At 41.4% G+C, this 19,262-nt stretch overlaps 1 protein-coding gene across 1 annotated transcript in view; it reads left to right on the forward strand.

The window, feature by feature from the left end:
- The first annotated feature begins 12,559 nt into the window (after window positions 1-12,559).
- Window positions 12,560-19,262, forward strand: part of LOC120927552 (septin-5-like) — a 100,772-nt gene continuing 94,069 nt past the window's right edge. Inside the window, exon 1 of the mRNA XM_040338311.1 lies at window positions 12,560-12,923. Within this exon, the coding sequence (XP_040194245.1) occupies window positions 12,921-12,923 (3 nt within the window). The 5' untranslated portion in view covers window positions 12,560-12,920. The remainder of the gene's footprint in view (window positions 12,924-19,262) is intronic.

Below are 19,262 nucleotides of genomic sequence, written 5' to 3' on the forward strand. Positions count from 1 at the left end.
CCCGCCCCCGAATCAACGCTCATTTTTGACAGCTGATCTCTCTCTGCATGAAGGTACATTACATGACAGTGTCACACACAGTTTCACTAAGCGTCAATATCGTCTCAGTGTAGAACTCCCTCTCCTCTGTCAGTGCCAATCAGTGCCACCTATCAGTGTCACCTGTCAGTGTCAATCAGTGCCACTTGTCAGTGCCAATCATTGCCACATGTCAGTGCCACCTGCCAGTGCCAGTCAGTGCCAATTAGTGTTTCCAATCAGTGCCACCTGTCAGTGCCAGTGTTTCCTGTCAGTGCCACCTGTCAGTGTCGATCGGTGACACATGTCAGTGCCAGTCAGTGCAGTAATACCTAAATTATAAAAAAAATATTTTTGTTCTTATGTTCATTATAATTTTTCTATACATAACTTTGCCCTTAAAGTCCCACTTTTTTCTTTGTTCCTATATATAATGATTGGGATGTTGGCAACATATTTTCTCCACAGTGGTTTACCTTGTTATAACTCAGCACTGAGGAAACTGTGCAGTTTATGAAGTAACTGTGGTATACCGATCATTCAAAAAGGTAGATAATGGATATTTTTGAATGTAAAAAAAAGATTTATAAGCTGTAGGCACTGTGGGGGGGGGGGGGGACGGATTAACTATTTTCAAATTACTGGGTTTAGTAACACTTTAACCAGTTCCCGACCATGTCATGCAGATATACTGCGGCACAATGGCTCTCCTGGGTGAAATCCCGTATGGGTACATCCTACCCTTTTTCGACCACGCACACACCGACTGCATGGGGGACCCAATGCACATGCCCATCGGGCACGATCGCCTCCAGCCACGTGCGATCATGTGCACAAGCGGCAGTACAGGGATTCGTGTGTGTAAACACACAAATCCCTGTGCTTTCAGAGGAGAGGAGCCATATTGTTTGTTCCTACTAAGTAGGAAAAACGATACATCTCCTCTCCTAGTCAATCCATTCCCCATACAGTTAGAACACACTGAGGGAACACACAATTAACTCCTTGTTTGCCCCCAGTGTTAACTCCTTCCCTGCCATTGACATTCACACAATAATCAGTGCATTTTTATAGCACTGGTATAAATGCCAATGGTCCTAAAAAAGTGTCAAAAGTTTCTGATCTGTCCGTCGCAATACCTCTAAAAATCGCAACTCACCACCATTACTAGTAATAATTAAAAAAAATGCCATAAATCTTTTCCATAGTTTGTAGACGCTATAACATTTGCGCAAACCAATCAATATATGCTTATTTATTTTTTTACCAAAATATGGAGAAGAATATAGAAATTATTATTTTTTTTTAAATTGGGGATATTAATTATAGCAAAAAGTAAAAAAAGAATGTATTCAAAAGTGTCGCTCATTTTTGTTTTATAGCGCAAAAAAACAACAACGCAGAGGTGATCAAATACCACCAAAAGAAAGCTCTATTTGCGGGAAAAAAAGGACGCAAATTTGGATTGGGTACAGTGCCAAATTGTAAAAAGTGCTCTGGGGCTGAAGTGGTTAAGACTCACTAAAAACATTGGATCATTTCATAGTAGATATTCACAAAGTAATTATTTACAAATGGTTACTGTGGTATAGCAATTCCGACATGCTGTGCTCTTTGCTGTGCATATTTGGAGGAGGTTAACAAAGGTACATATGTTTTACAACTATATATTAGTTCCCCATGCATATGGGAATGCTTATGACTAATTTCCCTTTAAATATTTATGATCTTTAGCTATTACTTGCCCCCAACTATTCCTCCTGCGGCCAACACCACATTTATTCGCCGCTGTTCTGGGTATCCCATCTGCTGAGTCTTGATTGGATCCAAAAACCTCTCTGTTGAATAATACTTTGCCTTCAATTTTTGGACTGGTATTCACATAAGTACATCAAATTGGTAATCCACCAACCCTCCACCAACCTTTGTGTTATTGTTTTTAATGACTGATTTTTCTTTGCTGTGTCACAAATTTAGATTATAAAATGTCAACTGTATATATGCTTATTCATGTATTTGATCTATCTGTCCAGGCGTGGTAGTATATATATGTGAAAGTATATATATACAATGTGTACATATGTTCACCGCGCTACTGAAATTACAAAAAAAGGAGCCAACACCACAAAATAGATCAATTTTGCAAAACAATTCAAACAAAAAAAATAAGTGTAGCGCTAACGAAAAAAAGTGAAAAGGCTGTGTGAATAAGTCTTATGGCAAATAACATGAGAACACCAAAATGCTCCACAGTGCAAAAATATGAATAAAAAGTCTGTGAAACAATCCACATTTTCAGTTGAAAGTGACTGTATGATCAAAAGTAATTGATAGAAGATGCGCCACCAAGTAATGATAATGAGAGGCTTACCAGAAGAATCAGACCCAAGTAAGTATACACTTATCAGGCCGATCAAGCTTATATTGATGACTAGGATCCAAATTGACTCCAATGCTGAATAGATCTAAAGAAATCCTAAGGTATTCTTATGGACATTACTCAATATGAAACCAATTCATAGGAAACCAGTCAGATGGTACCGATATTATCCCAGACACTACAGATCTTCTCCTCCGGTAGTATATATATGTCCTGAAGAAGCCCATAAATAGGCGAAACATGTCAGGATTGTTAAACCGCGACAACCATTTGTAGATAATTACTTTGTGAATATCCCATATGAAATGATCCAATGTTTTTAGTGAATCTTAAGTGTCTATTTTCATATTTTTTTGGCCTTTACTGTTTTTAATATGAATTAATCAAATAAAATATATGAATTGTATCTGATGATGTGGCCTAGGTTATTGGCACCTAAAAAATCCCAGCTCTTTTTTTCAGACCATCTTTTCGTGTCTTGTTGAATTATTATGAGATGCGGTGCCAGTGAGATGTCCTCTGACTAACTTTTCCTGTACTGACTTCAGCATCAAGAGGTGCCGCAAAAACTGGAAGAAGTCTGTTAGCCTTTGCAGATACCTGGACAGACCACATTTCAGATGCCTAAGTAATGGAGGTGGTTTCCATGCCAGCTAGAGTTCTGCTCTCAGCCCTTCCCATTCATTGATGTCTTCAAACCTGCCTCTGTCACAGCACAAACTTACAGTTATTCTGGAGTATCTGGGTCGTATCCAAAACACAGCTCAAGTCAAAGTTTTCTTCCCTAGGAGAAACTTAAAACTCTCTTGCTCAGTGAGACTCCTCAGTTTATGAGCTTTTGTGACTCTTCACTTCTGCATGAGTGTCCTGTAGCTGACAGTAGCTTCTTTTGAGGCAGTTCCATTTGCTCAGTTCCACTCTAGACCCCTTACAACACAACATCATGTTATTGTGGGACAAATTGCTTCAGTCTCTGGACAAACTGATTCCCCTGGCACCTCTCCCTGACCTTGTGGCTCAAGAATTCAATTCTCGAGTTCAGGAAATCCTTCACTCCGATGTCTTGGAAGACCCTCAAAAAGCATCTCAGGCTGGGCAAGAGTCCTGGACTCCTTGTCGGTGCAGGGAACATGCATTCCGGAGAAATTCTGTATCTTGATCAATATTCTGGAGCCCTGAGCTTGGCCTTTCAATGCTGCATGTTCCAACTGGCACCTGGCCATTTCTGCCATCATTGTCATGCACAATAAATGTTTTATTAAAAAATTGACTAAAGTTATTTGCACCCATTTCTGTACATCTTGAACAAAGAACCACACCTTAGATCAAAAGTTCCTGGGACTTTATCACAAAGTATATGAGCTTAGGACATTAATATTTAGGCACATCTAACGAAGAGCAGTCACAATAGCACTGCACCAACATCCCTGGCTAACCAACACATACACTCAACTCATGCTTATCATTCTTTGTCTCATGATATCCACATAAAGTTCATAATTCATCTTTCAAAAAGACCACAACTGTCTAAAAAAAAATGAAAGCATGTTTGGTCAGATTTTCTGACTTTTGTAGGCTGAGATCATCTGTTAAGGCAAAGGAGCATCCAGCATGTTATGTTGGGAAGTGATCCGGTCTGCTTCAAACGCTCGTTTGGTGAGGGGCCTCACCAGGAGAAGCAGCTTACTTCTATAATTGGAGTAAAATGAGGTCACCATCCATAATGCGAAGAAATGTAATGAACTGATTGGCTAACTACCAATTTCCAGGGCAGTTAGGTAATCATCGAGACAGACAAGCAAATGCCTCCTTTGAGCTCTGAACATCATAAACATGCAAAAAAAAGATTAAAAGAATTGAGTCTAGATCCTCTTTATCTGGCACCTTTAAAGATGGAATTAAGACTCTTCTTATTAGATGTATTATAAGACATTTGTATTGGTAAGTCACAAGATTTGACACTCTATGTTCCCTTAGGCCAGACCTTTTATAATAGACTGAGTACAGGACAATGCTCTGTGTACTTGACTGGACACCACATGTACAACAGATCTTCAAAGTTCAGTTGGCAAAGAATGTGAATTTATTCATAAGGTCACACTCCAATCGCTAAAATCCTACATACATTTTAACATGGTAATCACACATATGCAGCCTCTTCTTCCATGGGACCGCATATGCGCGTACCTGTGTTTGTGCTGAGAGTATGTTCCAAGCATAGAGACTGAGCTGTCATCAACAACTCTGAGTCTCGTATTAGGGATTGGATGTTGGGAGGACCAGCTCATGAACACTGTGATAGCTTGTGATTGGCTTGCACAGTGATCAGTCACTGTACAACATGGCCCTGTGTTTTTTCTCCTCTTAAAAAAAAGTTGTGTAAAAAAATAAAGATAAAAAAATATAGTTTAGAGTTTGATCTAGGTCATGGCTATGGTCAAGTTTAGGGTCAAAGGCAAGAGTCATTGTGTTTTAGGTAGGATTAAAAAAAGCATTCCTAAAAATTTGTAAGGTTGGGTTGGTCAGAGGATGAGTGGTGATGATGCGGGATATCCTGCGGGAGCTAATCCAAGGCAAGTGACGTAAAGGTAGCGGAGAAAATGATCCTTCTAGTTTAACCCATGCCTTAGTCTTAATATGCAAGTGCCAGTCAATAATACGTGTTAAGTGGCAAGCTCAATAATACTTTCGGACGTCTGGTAAACCGATTCCACCCAAATGTTTAGGGATAATCAATCTCTCCCAACTGATCCTGGGTTGTTTGGAAATCCAAATAAATTTTAAGCATGTCTTTTTGAACGTGGTAAAGAAGGAGGCCGGTAATTTAATAGGGATAGTCTGCAAAAGATAAAGAATTCTGGGTAGCATGTTCATTTTTATTATAGCGGCTCTACCGAACCAAGAGAAAAACCCTTTATCCCAATTTTGTATGTCAGTCTGAATAGTTTTAAGTGTTGGAAGAAAGTTTAGAGCATATAGATCCCGTAAATTCGAAGGCAATTGGATTCCAAGGTAAGTGATGGATACGTCTTCCCAGCCAAAAGGGAAATTCCGTTTACAAAGGGAAATCGCATCATTAGGTAAGGATACGTTTAATGCTTTAGATTTGTCAAAATAGATTTTTAAGTTAGACAGTAAATTAAAAAATTAAAAATCCTTCAACAAATTTGGTATCGTTATAATAGGGTTTGCAAGAAATAATAAAATATCATCTGCGTACGCAGCCAGCTTATATTGTGTTGCATTGATCTCAATACCTTTAATGTCAGGATTATTCCGAATCTTACAGAGAAGGGGTTCTAAAATACGAATAAAGATTATAGGTGATAGAGGACAACCCTGTCGTGTCCCGTTTGACACAGAGAAGGGGTCCGACAGGCACCCGTTGATTTTAATTTGAGCAGTAGGAGAAGAATACAGGATACAACTGGAAGATCCAAATTGTCTAAAAAAGGACCTTAAAGCGGAGGTTCACCCTAAAAAAATTATCTACCATCCCATCCAGCATACTTGCGTCAGCTACAGTATGCTTTTTTTTTTTTTTTCTCGCTGTACTTACCGTTTAATCGTTGATTTTCTTTTCTTCTTCCCGCGGGTGAATAGGCGTTCCTATGAAGGGGCGTAGATTGACGTGCGGCTACAGCGCGTCGCGCTTTCCGAAAATAGCCGGACTAGGACTCGGCTCTTCCCGGCGCTATTCGAGTCCTAGGTTGGCTATTTTCGGAAAGCGTGACGCGCTGCAGCCGCACGTCAATCATCGACGCCCCTTCATAGGAACGCCTATTCCCCACGGGGAGAAGAAAAGAAAATCAATGATTAAACGGTAAGTACAGCGAGAAAAAAAAAAAAAAGCATACTGTAGCTGACGCAAGTATGCTGGATGGGATGGTAGATCATTTTTTTAGGGTGAACCTCCGCTTTAAGGTCCTTTTTTAGACAATTTGTATCTTCCAGTTGTATCCTTATTACCCACACAGGTACATATTACCCAGGCATGGTCCATTGTTGGCACCTACTGGGGATATGGTATGAAGCCATCACTGACGTGCATGCATGTTGATAGCAAGTAATGGCAAAGAGGCTTCAGGAGATCAGCAAAACTGAAATGTAACAGAGGATGGTGAAAAAAAGGTGAGAACAAGTATTTTATTTAAAAATGGCAAGTGTTTATTATACACAGTGCTTCAGTAAACTAAATTAGCCAGATTCACGTAGATCGGCGTATGTTTAAGCGGGCGTAGCGCAGCTCATTTGCGCTACACCGACTTAAAATAGAGAGGCAAGGCCAGTATTCACAAAGCACTTGCTCCCTAAGTTACGTCGGCGTAGCGAAAATGGCCCGGCGTAACCCCGCCTAATTCAAATTAGGCAGGTAGTGGACGTGCTACATGTAAAGTAACCGTGACCCCATGTAAATTAAGGCCCTTGGCACGGCGCATGTGCGTGCATGCTCAGAATCACGTCGCAAATACTCAATGCTTTCGACGTGAATGTAACCTACGCCCAGCCCCATTCACGTGCGCTTACGCAAACGTCGTAAGATACGACGGCTGTTCCATCGTCCATACCTTGCATGGGCTGCGCCACCTATAGAGGTGTTTTATCTTTACGCCGGCGTATGTCTTACGTAAACGGCATAGCTTACTACGACGGGTGTACGTACATTCGTGAATCAGCGTATCTTGCTCATTTACATATTCGACGCGTAAATCCACGTACACACCCCTAGCGGCCAGCGTAAATATGCAGCCAAGATACAACGGCGTAGGAGACTTACGTTGGTCATATCTTGGCAACAGTGAGGCGTATCTCAGTTTAAGAATGCGCGCAAAGATACGACGGCGCTCATTCAGACTTACGACGGCGTATCTACTGATACGCCGTCGTAAGTCTCTCTGAATCTGGCTAAATGTATTTTTAGAAAATATCCTATGCAATTAAGGAGCCCCAGTAGGTTTTAAATAAATGTGCAACTTTGTAAAATGTTCAATACTTTTATTTATATACCTGTAAGCCATTTGGTTCCCACTAGCCAAAAAACTCCCAGCTAGCCATTTCCTCCTTCTGTAAAGTGTACGTCCAACAATTTTCATGTCCTACCAACAAGGCAGGACGTAGGGGTTGCTAACTGATTATTTTTTTTTCGGCCATGCTTTTAAAGGCCCTGAAATAGTATCATAATAAAATTACTGAACATTTTACAAACCTGCACAGTTTTTTTTAACATCTATTAGGGCCCTATGATTGCATAAGTTATTTTCTGGAAAAGGTGAACTTAGGCTCGTCATACATGATTCATTTTTTATGTTCCACCAGCGAGCTGATTCAATTCCCCCATCCACACATTTGGTGTGGTTGGGGAATCACTCCTGCTGAGCTGGCTGGGAGCCCTCCCCCAACAGGAAAATTCAATGTTCAGTGTTGCTGGCTATAGCCAGGGAGCAGTAGATTAGTGTCCTGTCACAAGGCAGAACAGGAAAATGCCTTGTTTACACAGGCATCTCCCTGTTCTGCAGCTCCGTGACACGATCGCGGGACACCAGCAGACATTGTGTTCCATGGGCACGGTCATGGAGCTCGTGGCAGGGGCTCGCGCACCTGCATGGCGACAAATTCAAATCAATGACCCTTTACGTTGCTTTGTGCAGCTGTGCCATTCTTCCGACGTATATCTGCTGGAGGCGGTTGGCAAGTGGTTAATTAGTATGGTTTTCATATAAAAAAATAATAAGAGCAAGACTATGTATGCTCACAAAAAAAAGAATACATACAAAACTAGTCAACACATTAAGTCACTTCTGAAGTTGTATTCTGTGGTACAAGAATTTTCATGTCGTGAGTAACCTCTTTACTTTCGACGTGAGACTAGCATGCAACAAAAAATGGACGAATGGTCGTCCAAAAATCTGATCGTGTGTACGAGGCTTTAGTCTTTTTCCCAAGACAGCATATGGTTTTAACAAAGCTTTCGGTAAATTGTAAGCGGGCATAAAGTCCAGAAATTCCTTCCCTTTTAAACGGTCATTCCTGTAATGCTTGCCAAACTACGCTGTCTAGTTCTATTACCATTCATTTTTGTTTGGATATTTTAGATGACAGACTCGTAATAAAGCAAAAGGGCTATTGTTCGACCCCCCCCCCCCCCCCCATTGGAAGGTCTTTAATATACTTAATTCCCTGGGTGGTCCAAGATAGTACCCGGATGGATGAAATTCGGTGTTCTATCATATATAAACGGGAGACGGGCTGTGATTTTAGCTAGTCTATTTGCAGTTTGGAATACATTTTTAGGTCTTATTTTAAAAGGGAAATGGGACAAAAATTTTGGGGACAGTTCAGCACCTTCCCTAGTTTGGGCAATGTTACAATAGCAGCCTGCAATATTCCTTGGGAAAGAATGCTAAGGATGCCGCTTGGTTAAAAAGTTGTGTTAATAAGTTTTGTATTATTCGGCTGTGAAGCCATCAGCCCCTGGAGATTTATTGTTAGACATAGACTTTAAAACAGCCTGCATCTAAGCATCTGTGATAGGGGAATTTGGATCATTCAAAACTTCTTCAGATAGAAGAAACTGAGTTTAAAAAGTTGGTTATTAGTGATTCAGTTGGTTGGGAAGTTTGAGGGTCTTGCTTAAGATTGTAAAGGTTCTTATAACACTTCTGAAAAGCATTAGTACTGTGTTTAGGGTAAAACACCTTAGTCCGGTATCAGGGTCTAGCATGGAGAACAGTTTGGTTCTAATTTGTCATTGTGTAGGATAGTTTGCCAAAAATGTATAGCTTTAAATCTTCTCAAAGATTTTTCACAGTCTGAAATTAATATTAATCTCAAAGAGTTTCTACATTGCTTTAGCTCTTTTTGTTGGTCCAAAGATAGTGTTATTTTATTCTGGGAATCAAGCAGTTAATTTTTTTTAAAAAGTCCTATTCTGCATCCTACACCTTCTCGCCCTTGCTGCCATCTATGGGACAACACACTGACCGTAAGACAGGCGTAGGGGGAACACGAGAGAGGGACGGCTTTTTTCCTCCATATGTTTGCATACACGACTGGAGAAGCTTGGTGCCGGCATACGGGCACAACGAAATGTAAGTGCAATATATGCTTTGTTTTTTAAATAATAAATTCTTTTACCTACTACACTATGAGGGGCACTCTTTTTCTGTGAGCTTTTGTAGAGAAAAAGAGACTACATTAATATACCCAAGACACCTGACAGCTGTGGAGACGCAAAATAGGAGTGGTTATCCTGGGAATGAACCAAAGGCATTTATTGAATGTGATCTGGTGATTGGCCATTCTTAACGGTGATGGGACAATCACGGAAGTGGTGAAATCACGTTGTGTTTTAACACTCCGCAGGAGAGCACTTGGTTATCACATTGGGACTTTTAAAGGGAAGAGGATCCATTTAGAAATTCTCTATTATTCAGTTTCTAATATTTTTCATACATATATATATTTTTTTATATATTTTTTGTCACTAAAAAAGTTGTTTGTCTTTGTGATAAGAAATTCTTTGTGAACCTGATATAGGGTAACACAGCTCTTTTTTATGTGCACTATTTAATACGTGTATGGTATGCATATGTGTGTGTTTTCACATCCTTCTGAGAAGAATATTTGTATATGAGCACCTGGTGCACATTTATATACACATATATGTTTGGTGGATTGTCATTTATGGGTGATATGTATAGTGGTTAATAATTGAAATTATTGCACAGGATTAGGTGGATGTAGGTCAACCACCAGAGTAGCGAGATCCATATACTATACTACATTTATTTTGGGCGAGCCACCAAAGTGTGAATTTCACTTTTTTTGATTGCAGCAAACCAACCAATACAGAACAGTTTTGTCTTTCAATTTGCGCCAGCAACACCCGTCCCATATAACTATTCTGCATCCTACACCTTCTCGCCCTTGCTGCCATTTGTAGTAAAAGACCTCTGGAAAACGCCTTATGCGTGTACCACAATGAGAATAAAGGTACACCAGGACCAGGAGTAACATTTTTGAGAAAAAAGTTTTTAATGCTATGGCTCAGATCTTTCTGAAACTGAAGTTTAGAAAAGAGAGATGCAGAAATAGAGATAGAAATTTGCACGTGGTCTGACCACGAGATGGAGTAGATCCTTGCTAAGGACACTTTGGGCTAGATTCAGCAAGCAGATAACAGCTTCCGTTGTTTTCGGCGTAGAATATGCAAATGACCTAGATACGCCGATTCACAAACGTACGTGCGCCAAGCGGTATTTTTTTACGTCGTTTGCGTAATGCTTTTTCGGTGTAACATTGCTCTTGCTTCTATGATGCGCACGCAATGTTAAGTATGGACGTCGTTTTCGCTTAAATTTTTGAATTTTTTTATGTTGTTTGCGTAAGTCGTTCGCGAATAGGGCTGGACGTAATTTACGTTCACGTCGAAACCAATACGTTGCTGTGACGTACTTGGGAGCAATGCACACTGGGATATGTACACGGACGGCGCATGCGCCGTTCGTAAAAAACGTCAATCACGTCAGGTCATCATACATTAACATAAAACACGCCTCCTCATCCACATTTGAATTATGCGCGCTAACGCCGGCCCCATTTACGCTACGCCGCCGTAACTTAGAAGGCAAGTGCTTTGTGAATACAGCACTTGCCTCTCTAACTAACGGCGGCGTAGCGTAAATACGTTACGCTGCGCCGCCGTAACTATGCGCGCCCCTACCTGAATCTAGCCCTTTAGATTTTAGAGAGTAGTTGTAGGTCATATATAAAAAGGTCTATGTGTACATAGGTCTTATGTGGTGGTCGATCATTTAAAAAAAAGATAAGGCATTTTAATATACAGTCAAAGCTGTAATGCATATATATTTTGTTTTATAAGTCATTGAAGGTGAACTAACCCTTTAAGCTTTAGTGGTAGTTGTTAAAAAGAGAATGAGCAATATGACTGTTTTACAGTGGGGGATATGTAAGCGCCATATAAATTTACATAGAATGCCATATAACCTAAAGTATAATGCCGCGTACACACCATCACTTTATGTGATGAAAAAAAACGACGTTTTAAATCATGAAACAAAATGACGTTTTTGAAACTACACACCATCGTTTTTTCAAAATGCTCTAGCAAAGCGTGGTTACGTTCAGCACTCTTTTCTATTGAAGCTAGCTTCATAACTTGCTTCTGAGCATGCTTCAATTTTTTTTTTTGTCGTTTTTCACAAGACATAAAACGACGTATTCCCCCACACACGGTCAATTTAATTGACGTTTTTCAAAACGTCGTTTTTTTTCTTCACATAAAGTGATGGTGTGTACGCGGCATTAGTCAAGGCAACATTTTTTTTGTTATATATAGAGGGATTTGGAGAATAATTAGAACACCTGTCTTTATTGCTGTCTGTGCCCCTGTTATACTGCTGGCTGTTATCACCAGAAGGTACCAATGGGACACAGATGGCAAAAACAAAACAGAGGGCTTATAACCCTCCCCAACTCTATACAAAAAAAATGTTTTGCCTTCTGGTCTACTCTAAGATGGCCATACACTGTTAGGATTTTGTCTGGTTCCTCTGAAATAACGGTGGTTAGCCCAGTTGGCTTGGCAAAAGTCCATCATTCAATTGTTGAAGCAGTTGCTCCAAAAACTGTTGGCCGAACAGCATCTGCAGCCAATCAGCTACAGACACTGAGTATTTTGACTAAGGATGAGCTCAGGCACGTTTGCAAGCCGCACGTGCAGAGCCTGTAAGGAAGTCGGCACTGCACAGTGCTAATCACAAGCAGTTAGACATTTTCCCAATCGGTGGCTGCAGAGATCGGGAAATGTCTCACTGCCTGTGATTAGCGCTGTGCAGTGCCAACTTCCTGGCGGGATCTGCACATGCTTGAGCTCATCCTTAGGTTTGACAGCTAGCGCTTGCAGTTTTCAGCATCCAATAGCTTGGCGGGGGGGGGGCAGGGTGGGTTCATCCATCCATGCTTTTTGTGTGAATGGAGGAATCTGTTAGGTTTACTTTGTTCAGCCTGTAGGTTGAACAAAAGAAATCTATTATTATATGACCAGCTTTAAGATTGTCCCTGCTTAACGAGTAAGGGAGGGAAAGAGAGGGGGTGAGCAAGTATAAGAAAGAATGAGGCAGGAATGGGAGCAGCTGGCAGTGACCTGAAGCCAAGCAACAGGCTCAGCAGTCTGATCAGCTCCCATCCCTCCCTACCCCCTGCTAATCAGTAGAAATACAGATATGCATATGCATGCCAGAGTCTTCTATGCAGTAAGAGTGATGGAAAGAAGTATATTCTTTGACTACCATAAACTTCCTACTAGGAAACAAGCTCTGGACTCTGCATTGCTTTCCAATCTATGTGCCTGGAAGAAGAATCAGGACACAGTGAGGAAGAGTAACAGACTAGAATCAGTGACGTACACTGGTGTAGCAGCAATCCAGAGGCTGGCAAGGGAAGAGAGAGGTGCAGGAAAACATACAGACCAGAACAGGGGAGATCCTTCTCACTGCAGCAAATGGTAAGAATGTCTTCTTGTGTCACTTCTTGTGCCACTTGCTAAAGCTATGCAGGGAGATTATTATGAGATGCAGACAGGATTATAATTGGACTTATTTAAAAGGCTGCAGTCAAGTGACAGATTGTGTGTTTGTGTTAGGACTACAAGGGCAAACAGAACTAGGATGACAATTAAAAGGTCTTTTCTCTGGTTTATTAACTAGTTTATGATAAAATGTATATGTATTTTAAATCAAGTAATTTGTATTTATTTTTTTATTTGTTATTGCTTTTTTATATACATAGTATATAGTATTATTAGATCATCTGACAACATAAAATAATTACTGCTAACATAATAAGATGCATACTATAAACGACTAAAGTTTAGAGTGTATATCTGTGTCTACTGCAGAGTTCTGCATTTTAATCATCTAACACTAAAGTAAAACAAGTGCAACTGCATGCAAAACTGTACTAGGAAATATTTAATATTGGTCTAATTCATGTCAGGAATAGTACAAATATAACAATTTGCATCTCACACACAAGTAGAATTGTCAATGCAGTTTGTGTTTAAAGTGACTATAACCTGTCATACTGGAAACAGAGGCCAGTGCAGGGAAGTGTTTAGGGATTTGCATGACCTCTTGGGAAGCAGAGCTGTCCATCTCCATTCTGCCTTAAGACGTCACATTCAGTAATGTGGTGCAACTTCAAGGAATTCAGTGTCAGTGACTGACAGCACCAGCTCCTGGATAGCTCTGCAGCTGATTTGCTGTTATGATGGAATCAAATTGTTATTAAACATTTTACACATTAGAGTAGAGAAAATATTTGCCATAAATCATCTGTATGGTAGTAAAGCAGTGCACAAAGTAGGATTTAAATGCAATACGTTTGGCAATTTAGGTGTATTCTAGTGTGACTCTTTGGTGTCTATTTAAGGTTCTAGCTCAACTTTCTCCTTAGACAATTTTTTTAAGTGAAAACACACACACGCAAGTATAAGCCGAGTTTTTCAGCATATTTGTTTATGTTGAAAAAAACCCCCTCTGCTCATACTCGAGTGAGGGTGGATTGCAGGTGTTCTATGGTCTTTCTGAGTGCTAACGATACGCCTCTAGAGGTCTAACAGCGACCTGTAGTGTTTCGGAGTTGCTGCCATTTTGTTAGAGCCGCTTGTTACAGTGGACGGCCGTCGAACAGTTGCATGACACAGTGGGAGACCGTAAACAAGGTGAGGCTCCAGATGGGCACATTGAGGCTGCAGATGGGCACAAGAGGCTGCAAATGGACACAGTGAGGCTGCAAATGGGCACAGTGAGGCTGCAGATGGGCATGGTGAGGCTGAAAATGGGCAGTGAGGCTGCAGATGGTCACAGTGAGGTTGCAAATGGGCGCAGTGAGGCTGCAAATGGACACAGTGAGGCTGCAGATTTCAACAGTGAGGCTGCAAATGGGCATAGTGAGGCTGCAGATGGGCACAGTGGGGCTGCAAATGGGCACAGTGAGGCTGCAAATGGGCACAGTCAGGCTGCTAATGGGCACAGTCAGGCTGCAAATGGGCACTGTAAGTCTGCAGATGGGCACAGTGAGGCTGCAGATGGGCACAGTGAGGCTGCAAAGGGGCACAGTGAGGCTGCCGATGGGCATTGTTTACCAGTAGCTGCTGCATTTTCCTCCCTAGGCTTATTCTCAAGTCAATACGTTTTCCCATTTTTTTGTGGTAAAATTATATTCGGGTTGGCTTATATTCAAGTATATACGTATGTTAGACTGGTGGCCCAACTGGAGATACACCCCCCCTCCCATACCTCAATCAGAGCAGAAAACCCACAATCAGTAGTGCTAGGCTTTAGGCTCCATTCACACCAATTAATTTATTAAATGCTTTTTGCAGAAATACAGGACATTATTTTTAACATGGGTTCCCATGGAACACATTCATATCAATGCCCCAGTGCCTATTGCTGGAATTATAGTGGCACCAAATGCCTTTCAAGGAAGAATGGGCTAACACCACTGACAGGCAATAGATACAATTATAAATATGTTTTTGCGCTGCTTATACCAAATAACTCAATTAAACTCAAAAGGTAAATAAAATAATCCCATATTCTGTGATCATGGATAAACCAAAAAATAATAATAAATGTTCTAATAGTGAGACAATATTAATATTGATAATGTTTTTTAAGAAACATATAATGCAAAACAACCAAATGCCTACAGCAAAAAATGTGTAATTAACAAATATATGAGAGTGATAACACTTTCCCTTTAAGAAAAACATAGTGATAACACCAATTACTCAATAGTAAAAAGAGTCGCCAAAACTTCCTGACGAAGACACGTGGGTGGGTGACGAAATGCGTAGAGGCGGACAAAAAACATGCGTATACTGCACTGCAGCCAAAGAGCAGCAGATCAGTGTGAAGCTGCCCATTGACTGAATGCAGAGTACTGCAAAAGGAGTCAAAACTGTCATAATGCAAACCTGTCAAATTTGTTGTGCTCATTCGTTATAGGAAACTGAATATTAGGGACTCGTGGTGAAGGCATACTATTTTATTACAATTTTTTTTAGGTGAGACTACAACATTTTCACAGAGAAGCGGCCATTCATAGTTTATAATGAGTCCTTTACAGTGCCCCTTTTTAGCATATGTTTGTGAATAAACCATGTTCCTTAAGACAATATGTGGGAAGGTGCAGTGTGGTGCAGCAGAAGCAATTACACAGACTCCAGTTGTAGAGAACAGAGCTTGTATTAATGCAGAATCTAGTAATTCACAACAGACCTGGCAGGAACCTCTCCCTTCTGCTAATCACTGTCCTTGATGGGTGACCTTTCCCTACACTACCCAAACACAAATGCGTGCCAAGCCTGGAAGCCAGGCCCTAAATAGGCCCAAGATGGTTGCTAGAGTCACATGGTATGGCAGCATCCAATCGGATAGCTTCCCCAGTGACCCTGGAAACCAGGAAACTGTCCCAGGGGTATGACAAAGGCAGTCTTTTCATGATCTTGATCTTGCACTGGAGCTTGCCAGTAGCCTCTTGCCAGGTCAAGGGTAGAGATGAGCCGAACACCCCCTGGTTGGGTTCGCACCAGAACATGCAAACAGGTAAAAGTTTGAGCGAACATGCAAACCCTATTAAAGTCTATGTGACACAAACATAAAAAATCAAAAGTGCTAATTTTAAAGGCTTATACAGTATGCAAGTTATTGCCATAAAAAGTGTATAGGAACTCGGGCACTGCCCTAGGATACATGTATCAATGCAAAAGAAAGTTTTTTAAACAACCGTTTTTCCAGGAGCAGTGTTCTTCTCTTAAATCCATACCAGATCCTTATTCGAGCAAGCAGCCTGGCAGGCCAGGTAGAGGGGGGATGAGCGAGAGCTTCCCATTCTGAACCATACCAGGCCCGCTTACACTCAACATGTGGAGGCGGACAAGGTCTGGGGGTGGGGGGCTTATCAGAATCTGGAAGCCCCCTTTAACAAGGGGACCCCAGATCCTGCCCCTTATGTGAATGGGTATCAGGTACATTGTATTCCTACCCATTCACAACAAAAAAGTGTCAAAAAGAAAAGACCACAATAGACATGGCCACCCGCTGACGTAACTGGATGAACGGGGTTCTTCAGGCAGCATGATTGAAGATGGATGGACATCGTGGGACACTTTTTATTTTTAATAAAGGAAATGTCAAAAACTGTCTATTGTGTTTTTTACTTTTTGACACTTTTTGGTGAATGGGTAGGGGTACAATGTAGAGAACAGAATGTATTAATGCAGAATCCAGTAATTCACAACAGACCTAGTGGGAGTGCAGCTAACACTCACTGCAATGGGTAGAAGAGCAGGTCTCAGATGTGACCACAGCATCTGAGGGGCAGAATGTGGCCTGGCCGGTCCGGACCCAACTGGAGAGGTATAAAGGTAGGATTGCATGTCCATATACTCTCACTACTTGTCACAAACCTCTCCCTACTGCTAATTACTGTCCCTGTCAGAAGTGTGACCTGTCCCTACACTACCCAAATGCAAAATGCATGCCAATTCTGGGAGTCAGGGTCTTAAATAGCCTCTGTCTGACCCAAGATGGCTGCTAGGCAGTGGTAGCCCACTCATTAGGGGCGCAAGGGCAATGCCCCTGATCCATACACCGGCCCCTTATCTCCATGCAGGGTGTCGGACGCATGGATTTTAATGTTTTTTTTTAGAAGAACATGGTTAAAGCCTAAGGCTCTAATTGGCTTAAAAAAGGGTGGGTTTTGTTCCGGGGGCGCAGCCCCCCCCCCCCCCCCAAAAACTGAGCATCAGCCGCCACTGCTGCTAGGTTATCATGGGGTGACAGCATCCAATCGGATAGCTTCCCCAGTGACCATGGAAACCATAGAGGAACCAAGTTCCTCTCAGTTTCCTCTCCCCTGCGATGCCGCTGCAGTTGAGTGCCATCTGCAGTGGAGAAACGAGCCTGCACCTGCTTACAAATGCCCACTAAGGCATGCAGTGTACTTTTAGTACAGAGGACTCTACTCATAGTATGAAAGTACCAGGTGGCCAAACGTTACCAGTCCTCCCCTGGTGTAGAAGGGAATAACCGAAAATACGCACTCACTAAAAATATACTATAATTCAACTTTAAAGCAAACCTGTCAGTGATTATAAACGTTTAAAACTTAAAGCCTCTGTCTAAAACTACAAGGTGTCTACTAATATCTTTATTTGGAAGAAAATCTTCCTTTGTGTGACCCTTTTGACGCTAATTTCATCGTGTTACTAGGGGCTCAACTTGTATTCAAAGCTATGCCTTTTGCTAACTGCAGATACTTTGTCACATAGAAGTGCCTTAGTGGCCCATCAGGTAAAAAAAAAAAAAAAGATCCAAAAATACTGTAAGGCCCCGTACACACGAGGAGACATGTCTGATTAAAACGGTCCGCGGACCGTTTTCATCGGACATGTCTCCTGGGAGCTTTTGGTCTGATGTGTGTACACACCATCAGACCAAAATCCCCACAGACAGAGAACGCGGTGACGTAGAAGACACTGACGTTCTCAAACACGGAAGTGCAATGCTTCCACGCATGCGTCGAATCAAAGCCCCCCCCCCCCACCGGCTGGAAATGGCTTCTTCAGAGTATGCAGGCGGAATCCTATTCCCTCCTGTAACTAATGACCCTGAATGTGATGTGTATTGCGTCACTTCTGGGGTCACAGCTTTCATTCTTCGGCTAGTGTAGCTAGTGTGCTGGAATAGTTGCATTGCAGGGCAGAGGAGACATTGGTGGTCTAATACCAATGGGTCCATAAAGAGGATCTGTCACTTGCCAATGATATCACATAGGGGACTTGTTAAACCCCTTGTGTTGGCAATAAAGTAAAAAAAAAAAAAATGAGAAAAAGTGTAAAAAAAACAATCATATATAAAAAAATGAATTAAAATCTAAAGCACACCTGTTACCCTCGCACACAACCCATATACAAACCAAAATGCAGGGCGAGCACATGTATGTAAAAATTACACCACACGTGTGAGTTATTATCGTAATCGTCAAAAGCAATAATTCTAGGGCCAAAGTTTGAGGTTAACTCAAAATTGATGACCTGTAAAGGCATTTAAAGCGTTGCCTAGGGAGAGTTTTGGGTACCATAGTTATTTGTGATCCAACGGGCATGCAATATTTTAAGACTCGACATGTTTGGTACCGTATTTTCCGGCGTATAAGACGACCTTTTATGCCTAAAAAAATCCCCCAAAAATCGGGGGTCGTCTTATATGCCGGTATACCCGCTGGATGTGTATTATTACTGTATGTAGCTTCGGCTACACACAATATACCACTCTGAGCCAATCACGGCAAGCAATGTATTTTATTAATGAATTACAAAGCCTGCTCAGCTTGGCTTTGAGAGTCTGAGAGCCGTGGGCTGATGATGTTCCAACGTCTGCCAATCACAGCAAGCGATGTATTCTATTAATGAATAGAATCACAAATGTTACTGAATGTGGCTACTCCTCTGGCTCCTCTTCCTTCCACGGCCATCTCACCATTCACCACCTACCATGGATTTTGCTGGGCACATGAGATATATACCACCACAGCAGTGCTTCACAAAGCTGGTGATTAAGTTGCACAGATTATTATTGCTGTTTCAGTATGTTACCCAAGCTACTAGACAGACTAGTCAGAAGGGTGTTGTCTTATACTGCGAGTATGTCCCAAAACCAACGTTTTAGCTGGAAAATTAGAGGGTCGCCTTATACGCCGGCAAATATGGTATCTATTTACTCAAGGCAAAGCATCTTTTATATTTTTGCAAGAATCAAAAATTGAGTATAAC

This window comes from Rana temporaria, chromosome 2, assembly GCF_905171775.1.
Source record: "Rana temporaria chromosome 2, aRanTem1.1, whole genome shotgun sequence".
In the NCBI taxonomy this organism is placed as follows: Eukaryota; Metazoa; Chordata; class Amphibia; order Anura; family Ranidae; genus Rana; species Rana temporaria.